The sequence below is a fragment of the Rhinoderma darwinii genome, chromosome 3, assembly GCF_050947455.1.
Source record: "Rhinoderma darwinii isolate aRhiDar2 chromosome 3, aRhiDar2.hap1, whole genome shotgun sequence".
NCBI classification, from domain to species: Eukaryota; Metazoa; Chordata; class Amphibia; order Anura; family Rhinodermatidae; genus Rhinoderma; species Rhinoderma darwinii.
In genome coordinates, this window is record NC_134689.1 from 429278207 (window position 1) to 429297524 (window position 19318).

The 19318-nt window shown below is 43.9% G+C and overlaps 1 protein-coding gene across 1 annotated transcript in view; it reads right to left on the reverse strand.

Annotated features, from left to right (window-relative positions):
- Positions 1–688: 688 nt before the first annotated feature.
- LOC142750763 (olfactory receptor 5G26-like) overlaps positions 689–19318 on the reverse strand; it is a 41610-nt gene continuing 22980 nt past the window's right edge. Inside the window, exon 2 of the mRNA XM_075859741.1 lies at positions 689–1615. Coding sequence (XP_075715856.1) covers positions 689–1615 — 927 coding nt within the window. The remainder of the gene's footprint in view (positions 1616–19318) is intronic.

Here is a 19318-nt window from a genome sequence, read left to right on the forward strand (position 1 = left end):
CTACTGGTATAGATGAGATGGTGTGCTTTGTGTGACTGCTTTTGGCATGTAAGATAGTGTTTCCTGAGGTTGGTTTTCTGTATGTTTTAGTTTGAATGGTATTTCTTGGTGTGGCTAGTAATTCAAGATCTAAAAAGCAAATGGTGTCAGCTTCAATTGAATAGGTGAATTTGAGATTACAAATATTGTTATTGAAATATTTAATGAAGTCTGGTATGACTGACACGTCACCCTTCCAGATCATGAGGAGGTCATCAATGTACCTTCCGTACCATTCTAAATAACTTCCAAATGGATTATCAATCGTAAAAATGGCAAAAAAGGCAGCCAGAATATTATCTTTTAACTCTAAGTCTATACAGCAGATTTGGAGCTCAGATTAAGAAAAACAGAGCTCTGACTGCCATAAAGATATATCAGGAAATTAATTGGCACAGAATATTGGCACTTTTTAGATTAAAAAAAAATAAAAATGTTGTTGGTGAATAAAAGATTTTGTGATTTCTTGCATGTTATATGTGTATACATTTTAAATATCCTATAAATATGAGCCTATTATGAAATACTACAACAGAGATACCAGAATTACATTACCCAGCATGTCTCTTTAGAAAAAAAAAGTATATTGTAATGTGGGTGTTGCTTCTGAATATACTTCCACATAGTAGATATTTAGGTCCATCAAAGTTTATCTCGTTAGATATTTATGAAGTGTTTCTTGTACAGATTTCTGAATATCTTTATTTCTTAAACTGTATATAATGGGGTTAATCAACGGCGTAAATACAGTGTAGAGCAGGGATAGGATCTTACTGATGGTCCATGATTGTCCTCTTGTTGGGAAAACATAAACACTGAACATAGTCCAGTAAAATATGGAGACCACAGTGAGGTGGGAGCTACAGGTGGAGAAGGCTTTCTGTCTTCCAGTACTGGATGGAATCCTTAAGATGTTCACGATAATATTAATATAACATTCTATAATTATTAGGGTAGGAACAATAATTAGAGGAATGCTCAGTAAATACATCTCAAGGTGGACAATGAAGGTATCAGAACAGGCAATGTCCACTAAGGGAACAAGATCACAGAAGAAATGGTCAATGACATTTGGTCCACAGAAGACCAGCTTTGATGGTGTTATGGCGATAACGATTGAAACACCAAAACATAAAACCCAAATGTCAATGATTAATTTCCCACAATAGGACCTTGTCATGATAGAAGTATAACGGAGGGGATTACAGATGGCCACATATCTGTCATAGGACATCACTGTGAGGAGAAGACATTCAAATACTTCAAAGACACTGAAAAAATACAACTGAGTCATACAACCAATAAAACTGATGGTTCCTCCATTTACGAGTAGAATATGGAGCATGTTGGGGACAATATTTGTGGTTAATAAGATGTCGCTGATGGACAGTTGTGAGATGAAGAAGTACATTGGAGTGTGGAGGTTCTTGCTGATGGACACCAGGGTGATGATCAGGAGATTTCCACATATTGTTGCATCAAAAACAATAAGGAATAAAAGGAATAGTACATTTCTTAAGAGGTGACTGCCTTGAAATCCGATGAGGAAAAACTCGGTGACCACAGTCAGATTTCTCTGCAAGTAAAATAATAATGTAAATTTACAGAGGCTCTGTCACCAGATTATAAATGCCCTATTTCCTACATAATCTGATCAGCGCTGTAATGTAGATAGCAGTGGTCCTAGTAATACAGAGGCTCTGTCACCAGATTATAAATGCCCTATTTCCTACATAATCTGATCAGCGCTGTAATGTAGATAGCAGTGGTCCTAGTAATACAGAGGCTCTGTCACCAGATTATAAGTACCCTATCTCCTACATAATCTGATCAGCGCTGTAATGTAGATAGCAGTGGTCCTAGTAATACAGAGGCTCTGTCACCAGATTATAAGTACCCTATCTCCTACATAATCTGATCAGCGCTGTAATGTAGATAGCAGTGGTCCTAGTAATACAGAGGCTCTGTCACCAGATTATAAGTGCCCTATCTCCTACATAATCTGATCGGCGCTGGAATGTAGGTAACAGTGGTTTTTTATTTAGAAAAACAATCATTTTTGACCAAGTTATAAACAATTTTAGATTTATGCTAATTTGTATTTTAATAGACAACAGAGCGTGTTTTTACTTTTTACCAACTTGGGCGTTGTGGAGAGCAGTGTATGACGCTGACCAATCAGCGACCAATCAGTGACCAATCAGCATCATAGACTTCTCATTGTTCCAGCCCATTGTTACAGTGTGATTGTGCAGTGAAAGAACCCCACCATTACCCCAGCCCTTTAACACAGTGTGACAGGGGCATTATCCTGCTGAAAGAGGCCACTCCTATTAGGATAAACTATTGCCATGAAGGGGTGGACTTGTCTGCAGCAATGTTTAGGTAGGTGGTATGTGTAAAGTAACATCCACATGACTGCCAAGACACAAGGTTTCCCAGCAGAACATTGCCCGGAGCATCACCCTGCCTCTGCCTTCTTCCCATGGTGCCATCTCTTCTCCAGGTAGATCTAGATGCTCATAAGATGCACACACCTGAGGTAGGATTATCATGTAAGTTATTTCAGCTGCGTTACCTGTGTTATGATTGGTTATTGGCCTGTTAAATATCCAGACCCACTTGACACTCCATTAACCCCTAGACCAGAGTTTCCCAACCTTTTCAGGCTTGAGGCACCCCAGTAAAAAAAAAAAATTCTCCGGGCACCCCTAACAAAAAAATTGTTTAGAAAACGACAAAAAATGGCTAAAAACAAGCACTACACTCTTAGGGTATGTTCACACAACGTTTTTTTGTAGGCAGAAACTAAAAATCTGCCTCCAAATTCATTTAGGAATTTTGAGACAGATTTTAAATTGACAGTGTTGTTTGACTTTTTTTTTTTTGCTGTGTATTTTTGCCCACATTTGAGGCGAATGCAAAAACCGCAGACAAAAAAAGCACCAAACGAGCGCCACAGGTTTTTTCTGCCTCTTATTAATTTAAATGGGAGGTCAGAGGCGGAAACCACTCGAAGACCATCAGCCCCTAACTCACAGTAAAATGACCATCAGCCCCCCACTCACAGTAAAATGACCATCAGCCGCCCACTCGCAGTAATGACCATCAGCCCCCCACTCACAGTATAATGACCCCTCAGTAAAGAGACCATCAGCCTCAGCCCCCCAAGTAAAGTCACCATCAGCCTCCTTTCCCCCCCAGTAGAATGACCATCAGCCCACTCCAGTAAAGCCACCATCAGCCTCAGTCGTCACCCCCCTCCCCCCGATAAAATGACCATCTGCCCCTCTAGTAAAGTGACCATCACAGAGAGAAAGTGTGCTTACTCCTGGGGAGGGAATAAATAAGGAGGTATAAGAACAATAGCTCCCAGCATGTCCAGGCTATTATGTGATATCAATGGACATTACAGGGAGGAGATATAAGAGGAGAGAACTACAACTCCCAGCATGTCCAGGATGTTATGTGATATCAGAGAACGTTTACAGGAGGAGGAGGTATAAGAGGAGAGAACTACAACTTCCACCATATCCAGGCTGTTATTATGGGATATCAGAGGACATTACAGAGAGGAGGTATAAGAGGAGAGGACTACAACTTCCCGTATTCTGGCTCCATTTCTCACACAACTGCTAACAAAGTAAAGAAAAAAAATACTTACCCTGCCCAGCGTTAACAACTCCTCTCCCTCCATCAGGCTTCTAGTGGGAAGCGGTAGGCAACACTCGTAACAGACGTCCGCGCGTCACGTCTGCTACGGGGGCGGAGCTTGTAGAAAAAAATATTATTATTTTTTTGCAGTGGATGAGCTGAGAGCCGCGGCACCCCTGGACGGCTCTCGCGGCACCCCGATTGGGAACCACTGCCCTAGACAAAGCATATAGTGAAACGTGTGTGGGGGCTGCAGTCCTGGGTCTGGTCTGTAAGCTCTTACATCTATAGATTCCTATTGGCTGCTCTATTGTTTGGCTGCTATGCATTTAATATATGTTGTGTTGCCATCTTTATATGCAGTAATCAGTAGACTGCCCTATTATACGGTACTTTCGGTCATATAATTGCTGTCTTTTTACTATGTCTGCAATAGATATATATTGATCTTACACAGCCAACTTTTTGTGAGTCATTTATCTCTTTTTTTATGTATTTTAAAAACATTTATCATTCAATAAGCACCCATATAATATATTTTCAATATTATTTTGTCCTGTGTATATTCTGGTGCTCCTCCCCAGATCAGCGACGCGCACCTACCCAGCAGTCCACATGATGTAAAAGAGACGCCATTCATCAGACCAGGCCACCTTCTACCAGTGCTTCATTCTCCAGTTCTGATGCACACGTGCACATTGTAGGCACTTCTGGCGGTGGACAGAGGTCAGTGTGGGCACTCTGACTATTCTGAGGCTACCCAGCCCCCATATACAGCAAGCTGCGATGCTCTGCTTGTTCTGACACCTTTCTATCATAGTCAGCAGTACTTTTTCAGTCACTGCTAGGACTAGATATATTAGCCTATGCTCCCAAGGAGCATCAATGAGACTTGGGCACCGATGATCCTGTTACCGTGTCACTGGTTGTACTCCCTTTACCTATTTTTGGAAGGTACTAACCACTGAATACTGGGAACTCCCCACGAGACTGTCCATTTTGGAGATGCTTTGGACCAGTAGTTTATCACAGTTTGGCCCTTGTCACAGTCGCTTTTATCCTTACACTAGCCCATTTTTCCTGCCTCCAACACATCAACTGGTCAGATAGGACGAGACATGGTAGCCTCCGCTCCCAGTGCACATCAATTTGACTTTCACACCCAAGATCCTGTCGCTGGTTCCCCCGTTGTACTCCCTTGAACCACTTTTGGTAGGTACTAACCACTGAATACTGGGAACACCTCACAAGACCGGCAATTTTAGAGATGCTCGGACCAAGTCGTTTATCACAATTTGGTCCTTGTCACAGTTGCTCAGATCTTTAGATTTGCCATTTTTCCTGCTTCCAACACGTCAACTTCAAGAACTGACTTATCACTTGCTGCCTCATATATCCCCCACTCTGTGTCAGGCACCATTGTAACCAGATAATCAGTGTTATTTACTTCACCAGTTAGTGGTTTCTAATGTTATGGCTGAATGATGTATATGCCCATGCTCCATTTCCCTCTAAAACATTCATATATAAAATTATTCTGGACAAAACAAAATTTATATTTATATTCTTAGTTTCTGAGATTATTTTCTCATGACACATTGGACTTTATGTTAGTGGTAAAATTTGGTCAATATTGTAAGTGTTTATTTGTGAAAAATAGCTAAATTTAGAGAAAATATGGAAAAAAAATAATTTTTCTGAATGTTAAATGTATCTGCATGTACAACAGATATTAATACTACACAAAATAGTTACTAGTTAACATATCCCATATGTCTACTTTATGTTTGCATTGTTTTTTTTAACATTCTTTTATTTTTCCAGGACGTTACAAGGCTTAGGACATAAGCAGCAATGTCTCATATTTTGAATAAAATATTAAAAGCCTTTTTTTTTCAGGGACTAGTTCAGGTCTGAAGTGGCTTTGAGCACCTTATATATTAGAAACCCCCCATAAATCACCCCATTTTAAAAACCAGACCACTGAAAATATTTAAAACAGCATTTAGAATGTTTCTTAACCCTTTAGGTGTTTCACTGGAACTTAAAGCAAAGTAGAGGTGAAATTTACAAATTTTTTGTTAGAAAATCCTTTTTATTCCATTTTTTTTCCATAAAACAGAAGGTTTTACCAGAGAAAAACAACTCTATATTCATTGCCCAGATTCTGAAGTCCTTAGAAATATCCTACATGTGGCCCCAGTGTCCATAGGGTATGTTCACACGGCCTATTTACGGACGTAAATCGGGCGTTTTTGCCCCGAATTACGCCCGAAAATAGCGCCTCAATAGCGCTGACAAACATCTGTCCATTGAAAGCAATGGGCAGACGTTTGTCTGTTCACACAAGGCGTATATTTACGCGCCGCTGTCAAATGACGGCGCGTAAATAGACGCCCGCGTAGAAGAAGTGACCTGTCACTTCTTTGGCCGTAATTGGAGCCGCTATTCATTGACTCCAATGAATAGCAGAGCTAATTACGGCCGTAATTGACGCGGCGTTCAAGCGCCTGCACATGCCGGTACGGCTGAAATTACGGGGATGTTTTCAGGCTGAAACATCCCCGTAATTTCAGCCGTTACGGACCCCCACCGTGTGAACATACCCTAATGGACTGAAGCACAGTCCTCAGAAGTAGGAGCTCCTAGAGGATTTTTAGGCCTCCTTTTACTTTATTTGGGCACCATGTCAGGTTTAAAGAGGTCTTGTGGTGCCAAAACAGTGTAAATCCCAAAAAAGTGACCCCATTTGGCAAAGTACACCCCTCAAGGAACTTATGGAGGGGTATAGTGCGCATTTAGACCCCACAGGTTTTTGTGTCTTATGGAGTTTGCACAATAAAATACTTTTTCTAAAATATCATTCACTTTTTGTGTTCCTTATTCTAAGAGCCAGAAGTTTTTTATTTTTCCATCAAGAAAGCCGTGCGAGGACTTGTTTTTTGTGTAACGAACTGTAGCTTCGATCAGTATTAAATTTTAGGTACATGTGACTTTTTGATCTCTTTTTATTCTATTTTTAGGGAGGTGAAGTGACAAAAAAAAATTGTGATTCTGGTACGGTTTATTATTATTTTCTTTTACGGTGTTCACCATGCAGGATAGATAACAAAATGCTTTTGTAGTTCAGGACGATACAGATGCGGCGATACGATAAGTATAGTTTATTTATTTAGTATTTATTTATTTAAAAATAAAGGACTGATAACGGAATAAAGGGAGATTTTTACTCTTGTTACTTTTTTTTTTAAATAATTTTTTCTACAACTTGTTTTTTTACTTTTTTTTTTGTCTTTACTTGAGGGCAGGATGCCCTGATCGCAGTTCTAGCACACTGCACTACATGCGTAGTGCAGTGTATTAGAGCTGTCAGCTACTCACAGACAGCAAGCTGAGTGGGTCCTGACTTTGTCCTTCTGTAGATGGCATAGCCGGAGGCCATCGATGGTGTTTTAACCCCTAAGAAGTCGTGATCACTATTGAATGCAGCTTCTAAGGGGTAATCGGCGGGGACCACCATGATCGGTCCCTGCACACTGAGCTGTGATAGCCTGCTGTCGGAAACAGCAGGTATCACAGCTCAAACACACGCCATGTAAAAACTGTAATAGTACTGAGCTAAGCGGGAAGGGGTTAAAACCCAGATTTAAAAAAATTGTAAATCTTGGCAGAGGTCACCTAGGAGAAAGTGAACTCTAATTCAACGTGAACAATAGTGAATAACAAGATTTCAGTCACATTAAAAAGCAATAAAGACTTCACTAAACATAAAAATTACATGTCCCGCATATTCTTTCCTGACATCACCATATCCATGGTAGACAAAAGGACTTTCACCTCCACCTCTCATATAGCTCTTCCACCTCCTCTTGCTCTGCTCTTTCTCTGACACCACCGCTCAGATAGATGTTCCACCTTCTCTTCTCTACCTCCTCCACCACCTCTCATATAGCTCTTCCACCTCCTCTCCTCTACCTCCACCACCATCTCTTATATAGCTCTTCCACCTCCTCTCCTCTACCTCCTCCACCACCTCTCATATAGCTCTTCCACCTCCTCTCCTCTACCTCCTTCACCACCTCTCATATATCTCTTCCACCTCCTCTCCTCTACCTCCTTCACCACCTTTCATATAGCTCTTCCACCTCCTCTCCTCTACCTCCTCCACCACCTCTCATATAGCTCTTCCACCTCCTCTCCTCTACCTCCTTCACCACCTCTAATATAGCTCTTCCACCTCCTCTCCTCTACCTCCTCCACTACCTTTCATATAGCTCTTCCACCTCCTCTCCTCTACCCCCTCCACCACCTTTCATATAGCTCTTCCACCTCCTCTCCTCTACCTCCGCCACCACCTTTCATATAGCTCTTCCACCTCCTCTACCTTCGCCCATACCTCTCATATACATCTTCCACTTCCCCTCCTCTATATCCTCCACCACCTTTCATATAGCTCTTCCACCTCCTCTCCTCTACCTTCGCCCATACTTCTCATATACTGTACATCTTCCACCTCCTCTCCTCTACCTCCATCACCATCTCTCATATAGCTCTTCCACCTCCTCTCCTCTACCTCCTCCACCACCTTTCATATAGCTCTTCCACCTACTCTCCTCTACCTCCTCCACCACCTTTCATATAGCTCTTCCACCTACTCTCCTCTACCTCCGCCACCACCTTTCATATAGCTCCTACACCTCCTCTCCTCTACCTTCGCCCATACCTCTCATATACATCTTCCACCTCCTCTCCTCTATATCCTCCAGCACCTTTCATATTGCTCTTCCACCTCCTCTCCTCTACCTCCTCCACCACCTTTCATATAGCTCCTACACCTCCTCTCCTCTACATTTGCCCATACCTCTCATATACATCTTCTACCTCCTCTCCTCTACATCCTCCAACCCCTTTCGTATAGCTCTTCCACCTCCTCCGCCACCTTTCATATAGCTCTTCCACATCCTCTACATCTACTCCTCCACTACCTTTCATATAGCTCTTCCACCTCCTCTCCTCTACCCCCTCCACCACCTTTCATATAGCTCTTCCACCTCCTCTCCTCTACCTCCGCCACCACCTTTCATATAGCTCTTCCACCTCCTCTACCTTCGCCCATACCTCTCATATACATCTTCCACTTCCCCTCCTCTATATCCTCCACCACCTTTCATATAGCTCTTCCACCTCCTCTCCTCTACCTTCGCCCATACTTCTCATATACTGTACATTTTCCACCTCCTCTCCTCTACCTCCATCACCATCTCTCATATAGCTCTTCCACCTCCTCTCCTCTACCTCCTCCACCACCTTTCATATAGCTCTTCCACCTACTCTCCTCTACCTCCTCTACCACCTTTCATATAGCTCTTCCACCTACTCTACTCTACCTCCGCCACCACCTTTCATATAGCTCCTACACCTCCTCTCCTCTACCTTCGCCCATACCTCTCATATACATCTTCCACCTCCTCTCCTCTATATCCTCCAACACCTTTCATATTGCTCTTCCACCTCCTCTCCTCTACCTCCTCCACCACCTTTCATATAGCTCCTACATCTCCTCTCCTCTACATTTGCCCATACCTCTCATATACATCTTCTACCTCCTCTCCTCTACATCCTCCACCACCTTTCATATAGCTCTTCCACCTCCTCCACCACCTTTCATATAGCTCTTCCACATCCTTTACATCTACTCCTCCACCACCTGTCATATAGCTCTTACACATCCTCTCCTCTAGCTCCTCCACCATCTTTCATAAAGCTCTTCCACCTCCTCTCTTCTACCTTCACCAATACCTCTCATATAGATCTTCCACCGCCTCTCCTTTAACTCCTTCACCAACTTTTATATAGCTCTGCCATCTCCTCTACCTCCGCCAACACCTTTTTTATAGCTATTTTCTCTCTTTTTTTCTACCTCCTCCACCACCTCTCATATAGCTCTTCCACCTCCACTCCTCTACTTCCACCACCATCTCTCATATATCTCTTCCACCTCCTCTTCTTTACCTCTGCCACCACCTCTCATGTAGCTCTACCACCTGATCTACCTCCACCACCACCTCCCCTCTCTAATTCATTACTAGAAAAAACTCAAATAACCACCTAATCATCGAGGTTCTGCAGCAGCTGAAATGTGTATTCTGAGGTTCTGCAGCAGCTGTGGTGTGTATCATGTGGTTCTGCAGCAGTTGTGGTGTGTTGTGAGAACCTGCTGAAGCTGGGACAGAAAGGATGGAGGAGAAGATGAAGTAACTTCCTGATAGAGATTGTATTTGCAGGAAGAGATGAGCAGTACATATGTAATGTCGCTTATCTCTGTATAATCATCAGGTCCTGGTATCAGAATGTGATGTTTATAGAAATATTATTTACAAACTGGTGACTGAAAGATTGTAATAATCATATCAAGTAGACACAAAGAATATGAGAGCAACCCTTATCCTGTCTCTTGACATAAATCGTATGACGTGACTGAGATTAATATGAACTTACCTGAAATATTTCCATTATTCTGTCAGAGAAACAATTTTCTTCTTTGTTCTGGGAAATTATAATTATTAATAATAATAATAATAATAAAAAATAATAATAAATCAAGAAATAATGAAATAACAATAAACAAATCCAATCAGAATAAGATAGAAGCTTCCAATGTAGTGATCTTGTGCGAGGGACATGATCAGGCTCATGACCAGATCATATACCATAACTGTAAGTTCACTACCTGTATTTATACACAGTGAAGGGAACGGACTGCGGAAGACAACTCTCTGGAAACTTTTTGCCATGACCTCATGTGTCTCTTGTGTTGCAGTCACTGAGGAGGAAAACTTGTTATAATTAGTTGTTTTCAAAAGATGCCAAAAGTTTCCGTAGTAAAAAGTAAAACTTTATCAAATGGATGAAAAAGTTTTTTTTGTATATGCAACAACATTTCAATCCACTCCACTCCGCTTCAACGCCTCCGGTCCGGCGTTTTCCTTCCATTCTCTTTTTCATTGATGAAGCGATGACGTGTGTCATACATACTGAGGGAATCATTGTAACCAGTGATCGGCTGGAGTAGTCATGTGCCGAAAATGCTTTGTCGCTTCATTACAGACTTGCAGTGAAACACTGAACTGGTGGCGCCCAAGCAGGGGGACTAAAAGCTGAGTATGGGCTTTTTTCAGTATGCCATCACATAGGCAGCTGCAAATTATTTTTTTTGAAGCTTGGAAAATCTTCACGATTGCCATTATTCCTTTTGATGGTGGTCATCGGCCTTATTATATCGCAACATCTTTTCATGGTGCAGTAGAATGAGCCCTGTACTGGTGTCCTGTGGCGCCCTGGTGCACCACAATTTGACGGTTTAGCTGTAGAACTAACGCACGGAATCCGAAGAACCCTCAGTCCCGGTCATTCAGTCAACAATGACTGCGTCATGATCAAAATGGTCTCCCCCTTTGATTGGGTCACCAAGCCTCACATTAATGTGATAGAGGACAGGGGAGCCCCTGTACGGTCAGACTTGGGGACCTAGAAATGATGGCACAAAGAATAATGAATTATACAGAAGTGTAAAGCACTATAAGTTCAAAATAAAGCAGGTAAATACTCATCACTTAACCCCTTCAGGACCAAGCTCATGTTGGCTTTCAGGACCAGCCCCATTTTTTCAAATCTGACACGTGTCACTTTATGTAGTAATAACTTGGGAATGCTTTTACCTATAGAAGTGATTTGAAGATTGTTTTCTCGTGACATATTGTACTTTTTAGAAAATTTGAAGAAATTATGTTTTTTCTCAATTTAAATGTATCTGCTTGGAAAACAGATAGTAATACCACACCAAAAAGTTACTATTTCACATATGTCATATGTCTACTTTATGTTTGAATCGTTTTTTGAACATCCTTTTATTTTTCTAGGACGTTATAAGGTTTAGAACTTTAGCAGCAATTTCTCACATTTTTACGAAAATTTCAAAATGCTATATTTTCGGGGACGAGTTCAGTTCTGAAGTGGCTTTGAGGGGCCCATATATTAGAAACCCCCTTAAAGGGAATGTGTCGCTAGAAAAGTTTTTATTTTTTTTCAGTTAAACACTTAGTATTTAAGGGATTACACATTGTTTTAATTTTTTTATTTTTTTTACAAGTCAGGAAATATTATAAATTAGATTCTAATTTCCATGTGATGGCCACTAGAGAGAGCAGTTCCCAAAATTGCAGCATGGTCACTGTGGTAAAGCAAACTCATTGATGTATGCTGCATATTTGGGGTGGACATACTCTCCTCTAGTGTCCTCACACAATCCCCCCTCCCTTCTTCTGGCTAGTGCCAGGAGAAGGAGGGGTTTGAATGTCTTCAAATCTCCTACACTGTGTGTGACAATTTTCTTAGCAACTGCACAGTGTAGGAGGATTAGATACAGGGCTCACACGAACATACACAAACATAATACACACGAACATAATACACACGAACATACACGAACATAACTTACCTGCTCCTGCCGCCGCCTCCGCTGGTCTACGCTCCTCTTCCTTGTGCTTTTGCTTCGTTGAACATATGGCCGGAAGCTGCAGCCGGAAGTCATGATCTTACTGTCCGGCAGCGGCTTCCGGTCCACATGAAAATGGCGCCGGATTTCGCTCTGCGAACGAGCTTTGTTTTGGTCTGTGTGGGAGCGGCGCATGCGCCGTTTCCACACAGATGGTGCACGCACCTGAGAATGGAACGGCTCCCGTTCGCATTCCCTATGGGGTTGTATGTGCCGTATTCCATCTCTATATGTGTCGTTAATCGACACATACAGAGATTAAAAAAAAATGCCAGCCCCCATAGAGAAGTAAAAGTCAGAAAACATTAAAAAGTAAAACATGAGAACACAAATAAATTAAAATGTTTTAAAATATTATATTAAAAGCAATATGATAAAAAAAGAATTAATTACACCTTCCCTTTAAATCTCCCCATTTTGAAAACTGCACCCCTCAAAGTATTCAAAAAATAATTAAGAAAGTGTTTAACCCTTTAGGTGTTTCACAGGAATTAAAGCAAAGTAGTGGTGAAATTTACAAATTTCTTTTTTTTTTGCCAAAATTCATTTGTAATACATTTTTTCTGTAACACGGAAGGTTTTACCAGAGAAATGCAATCAATATTTATTTCCCAGATTCTGCAGTTTTTAGAAACATCCCACATGTGGCCCTAGTGTCCTAATGAAGCACCGGCCTCAGAAGCAAAGGAGCACCTAGTGGTTTTTTTGCCTGCTTTTTATTAGAATAGATTTTAGGCACCATGTCAGGTTTGAAGAGGTCTGTGGTGCCAAAGCAGTGGAAACACGCAAAAGTGACCCTATTTGGAAAACTACACCCCTCAAGGAATTTATCTAGGGGTATCATGAGCATTTTTACCCTACAGATTTTTTGCTAAATTTATTTGAATTAGTCTGTGAAAATGAAAATCTCCTTTTTTTTCTGGAAAAACTTTTGTAAAGCAATTTCACCAGATTACGGAAATACCCCATATGTGGCAATAAACTGCTGTTTGGACCCAAGGCTGTGCTCAGAAGGGAAGGAGCGCCATTTGGATTTTGGAGCGCAGATTTTACTGGAATAGATTTCTGTGCCATGTTGCGTTTGCAATGCACTGGAGAGACCTAAACAGCCTTTAGGTTTCTATGCAATGATCTGTAGTCATGTGGAGGAACCCAGAGATTAGGGATGATTATTTGTACCCAATTTCATGAAAAGGGCAGGTTTTTTCGGCTTGCTGCGTGGGCTACGTTTGTCTAGGTGCCCTGGTTTTAAGGGGGGTAGGTAAGAGTGTCAAAGACTACGAGTATATAAAATGTTATGGGTTTTGGACGATTCGTTTCTCAGATATTGTTTCTTTATTAGATATTGTTTCTTTATTGTAAATGAGCCTAAAATACAGCCGTCGTGACAAGGTTTTTCTGGGCGAACCGCACAACGCAGGTTCATGAGTTGTGGTAGACATACTCAGGACATGGTGATGCATGAACTTTCCAGGGCTCGGAACTTCACAATAAACAGTTCCGGAAGTATTTAGGTAAAACCGCTGAAATTCAGCTATAAATGAAGGAACTGCGCCATGTTTCTGGGGCAAGAGAGGGTTCCCCATTTACAGCAAATGACCGAGTCAGGTATCTTATTATTTGTCTGTGTAAGTCAAACGAATAGACGCCTAGGTCGATTCCATCAGACTGGTTGTGAAATGGGTGTGAAATTCTCTGGGACAGCATTGTGGAAATATGATTGTAAAGGATCTGCCAGACACAGCTTCTGTGTCAACGCCCGCGGTTAGTCTGTCTGATCATGTGACCCCTCCTTCTACCAATCAGGCTGGGAGGCTGAGGAGTGGGAGAGCCTATCACAGCCTAGCCAGACGGAGCTAGCTCCCGCCCTCTGTCTATTTATACCTTCACTTCCTGCTCCTCCTTTGCCTGTAATTCTCCTGTTTCTTGGCTCTGCTGCTGCTGCTTGAACTATTTGTCCCTGCTTCATATTGACCCTGGCTTACTGACTACTCTCCTGCTCTGCGTTTGGTACCTCGTAAACTCCTGGTTTGACTCGGCTCGTTCACTATCCTTGTTGCTCACGGTGTTGCCGTTCCCTTAGCTTCTGTGTACACTTGTCTGTTTGTCTGTCGTGCACTTATTGAGCGTAGGGACCGTCGCCCAGTTGCACGCCGTCGCCTAGGACGGGCCGTTGCAAGTAGGCAGGGACTGAGTGGCTGGTAGATTAGGGCTCACCTGTCTGTCTCCCTTCCCTGTCATTAAAATGATTATTTATACCTATTTGATTGAAAAGGCATTCTTTTTTGGTCTGCTGCGCGGGCTTTACAGTGAGGGGGTAGTGAAAGTACATTGATGTTGTAATGATGGGGGTAAGGAAACAGACAAGTGAGCCCTAATCTACCCGCCACTCAGTCCCTGCCTACTTGCAACGACCCGCCCTAGGCGACGGGGTACAACTGGGCGACGGTCCCTACGCTCAATAAGTGCCCGACAGACAAACAGACAAGGGTACACAGAAGCAAGGGAAAATGGGCAGTTGCCCACGGCAACACCGTGAGTAACAAGAGTGGTGAACGAGCCGAGTCAAACCAGGAGTGTACGAGGTACCAAACGCAGAGCAGGAGAGTAGTGAACAAGTCGAGTCAAACCAGGAGTGTACGAGGTACCAAATGCAGAGCAGGAGAGTAGTCAGTAAGCCAGGGTCAATATGAAGCAGGGTCAAATGGTTCAAGAAGCTGCAGCAGGGCCAGGAAACAAAACAAGAATCACAAGCAAGGAGGAACAGGAAAGGCAGGTATAAATAGACAGAGGGCGGGAGCTAGCTCCGTCTGACCAGGCTGTGATAGGCTCTCCCACTCCTAAGCCTGCCATCCTGAGTGGTGGAAAATGGAGTCAGTCTCACAGACATAGAAGCAGGTGCAGACTGATTACCTATGGGCGTGGATACAGAAGCTGTGCCTGGCAGATCCTTAACAGTACCCCCCCTTTTATGAGGGGCCACCGGACCCTTTCTAGATGGACCTGGTTTATTGGGGAAACGAAGGTGGAACCTCCTGACCAATACCCCAGCGTGAACATCCCGGGCGGGTACCCAAGTCCTCTCCTCAGGCCCGTATCCTCTCCAATGGACCAGGTACTGGAGGGAGCCTTGGACCATCTTGCTGTCCACAATCTTGGCCACCTCGAATTCTACCCCCTCAGGGGTGAGAACGGGGACAGGAGGTTTCCTCGAGGGAGCCAAGGACGGGGAGCAGCGTTTAAGGAGGGAGGCATGAAACACGTCATGTACTCGAAAAGATGGGGGAAACTCCAGTCGGAAGGAGACAGGATTGAGGACTTCAATGACCTTGTATGGCCCTATAAACCGGGGAGCAAACTTCTTGGACGGGACTTTAAGGCGCAAGTTCTTAGACGATAGCCACACCAGATCCCCGACCATAAACAAGGGGTTAGCAGAACGTCTTCTATCTGCCTGAGTTTTTAGTATGCTCTGGGATGCCTCTAGGTTCTTCTGAACCTGGGCCCAGACTGTGCACAGTTCCCGATGAACGACCTCTACCTCGGGATTGTTGGAACTAACAGGTGAAACGGAGGAGAACCGTGGATTAAACCCAAAATTACAGAAAAAGGGGGAGACCCCTGACGAGTTACTGACCCAGTTATTAAGGGAAAATTTCGGCGAGGGGAATGAATGAGACCCAATCATATTGACAGTCAGAGATAAAACACCTTAAATATTGTTCTAGAGACTGATTAGTCCTCTCGGTTTGGCCATTAGCTTCAGGATGGAAGGCAGAGGAGAAGGACAGATCAATCTCCAACTTTTTACAGAAGGCTCTCCAAAACAAAGAAACAAATTGTACCCCTCTGTCAGAAACAATATTGACAGGGACCCCATGGAGACGCAGGATGTGTTTGACAAACAAGGTAGCTAACATCTTAGCATTGGGTAGTTTCTTGAGGGGCACAAAGTGGCACATCTTACTGAAGCGGTCTACTACACCCACACCACCGACTTGCCTTGAGATGGAGGTAAATCGGTGATAAAATCCATGGAGATATGGGTCCAAGGTCTCTGGGGAATGGGCAAAGAACATAGTAAGCCCGCTGGTCAGGATCTGGGAGTCTTGGACCTAGCACAAACCTCATAAGCGGCGACGTAGGCCTTAACGCCTTTAGGCAAGCTAGGCCACCAATAGTTTCTGGCAATGAGGTGCTTGGTACCCAGGATGCCTGGATGACCAGATAGTGCGGAGTCATGATTTTCCCTAAGTACCCTTAGCCGGAATTGCAGGGGAACAAACAGCTTGTTCTCAGGAAGGTTCCTGGGAGCTGAACCTTGATCAGCAGCAATTTCAGAGACTAAATCAGAATCAATAGAGGAAATGATTATACCTGGAGGCAAAATACAAGCAGGATCTTCCTCCGAAGGAGGGCTGGCCATGAAGCTACGCGACAGTGCATCAGCCTTAATATTTTTAGACCCAGCCCTATAGGTAACCAAAAATTGAATCTGGTAAAAAATAACGCCCATCGAGCTTGTCTCGGGTTTTGCCTCCGGGCAGATTCTAGGAAAACCAGATTCTTGTGGTCGGTAAGGACCGTTACCTGGTGCCTATTCCCCTACAGGAAGTGGCGCCACTCTTCAAATGCCCATTTAATGGCTAAGAGTTCGCGGTTGCCAATATCATAGTTACTCTCAGTGGGCGAAAACTTCCTGGCGAAGTAGGCACAGGGACGGAGATGGGTGAGGGACCTGGTACCCTGGGACAAGACAGCCCCCACTCCCACCTTGGACGCGTCAACATCCACGATAAATGGCTCCATTTGGTTGGGCTGAACCAACACCGGGGCCGAGATAAAGCACTTCTTAAGGACCTCAAAAGCCTGGACAGCCTCAGGAGGCCAGCGGAGGAGATCAGCACCCTTGCGAGTGAGGTCTGTAAGAGGCTTAGCGATGACCGAGAAGTTAGCAATAAATCTCCTGTAATAATTAGCGAACCCCAAGAAGCACTGTAACGCCTTCAGGGAGGCAGGTTGGACCCATTCCGCCACAGCCTGGACCTTGGCGGGGTCCATGCGGAATTCATGAGGAGTGAGGATTTGACCCAAAAATGGTATCTCCTGCACCCCAAACACACATTTTTCGGTCTTTGCAAACAGTTTGTTTTCCCAAAGGACCTGGAGCACCTTCCTGACATGCTCAATGTGGGAGGACCAGTCCTTGGAAAACACAATTATGTCATCAAGGTACACTACAAGAAATACCCCCAGGTAATCTCTTAAAATCTCATTTATGAAATTCTGGAAGACCGCGGGAGCATTACACAACCCAAAGGGCATGACAAGGTATTCAAAATGACCTTCGGGCGTGTTAAACGCAGTCTTCCACTCATCCCCCTCTTTGATGCGGATAAGGTTATACGCCCCCCGTAGATCAAACTTAGAGAACCATTGGGCCCCCTGAACCTGATTAAAGAGATCAGGAATCAAAGGAAGGGGATACTGGTTCCTTACAGTGACCTTATTCAAGTTACGGTAGTCAATGCATGGCCTAAGACCACCATCCTTCTTCCCTACGAAGAAGAAGCCAGCACCTACCGGAGACGTAGAGGGGCGAATGTAACCCTTGGCCAGGCATTCCTGGATATACTCTCTCATGGCTTCACGTTCGGGACAAGAGCGATTAAATATACTACCCTTAGGGAGCTTAGCTCCTGGTACCAAATCGATAGCGCAATCGTATTCTCTATGAGGAGGTAACACTGCGGAGGCCTCCTTAGAGAAAACATCAGCGAAGTCCTGAACAAACTCAGGTAGCGTGTTCACCTCCTCAGGGGGAGAAATAGAATTAACAGAAAAACATGACGTCAAGCATTCATTACCCCATTTGGTAAGATCCCCAGTATTCCAGTCAAACGTGGGATTATGCAACTGCAACCAGGGAAGGCCTAAAACCAAATCGGACGATAATCCCTGCATCAACAGTACAGAGCACTGCTCCAAATGCATGGAGCCAACAAGGAGTTCAAAAACAGGTGTATGCTGTGTAAAATAACCATTTGCAAGAGGAGTGGAGTCGATACCCACTACCGTGAGACAGGTTTAGGCAAATCAATCAAAGGCATAGCTAGAGACATAGCAAATTCCACAGACATGATATTAGCAGACGACCCTGAATCCACGAAGGCACTGCCGGTAGCAGACCTACCACCAAAAGAGACCTGAAAGGGAAGCAAGATTTGATTACGTTTCATATTTACGGGAAATACCTGTGCGCCCAAGTGACCTCCCCGATGATCACTTAGGCGCGGAATTTTTCCGGCTGCTTATTCTTATGCCTAGGACAGGTGTTCACTTGATGCTTGTCATCCCCACAATAGAAGCAGAGACCTTTCTTCCAGCGGAACTCTCTACGTTGTTGGGGGGACACGGAGGCCCTGAGTTGCATAGGTACCTCCGAGTCTTCCGTGGAAGAGCGAAGCAACGGTACCTCGGGAGGCATCATGGGGGAGTCAGAGGAGAAAACACAAAAATGTTCACGTTGTCGTTCCCTGAGACGTCGGTCAAGTCGTACCGCTAAAGCAGGGGCGTAGCTAGGGGGGGAAAGCGGGGCATGTGCCCCGGACGCAGTTCAGAGGGGGGCGCCAGCGCCACTTCCTCCTGCACTATAATTGTACCTGTGTCGCAAGGACACAGGTACAATTAGAAGCAATGAATGACCGGACACGTTCCGTGCCCGGCCATTCAGCGCCTTTAAACGAATGAAGTGACTGTTACCTTTTGTACCAGTGACGCTTCCGTCGATGAAAGGCGCTGACTGACTGACAGGGAAAGTCATCCTGCCCAGCCAATCAGCGCCTTTCATAGACGCTGCGTTCAACCCCCTGGAGACCTGCGCAGAAGAGAGCAGGTCTCCATGGCTGCCGGACGGCGTGGGAGCGGGAATAAGGTGAGTTTGAAATTTTTGTATTTTTTTTTACATTGTAATAGAAGTGTGTGTCTGTATCTGCGGGGGGGGGGGACTTTGTCTACACGGGGAACTTTATCTATGGGGGGTGTCTATCTACAGGGGGACTATATCTACAA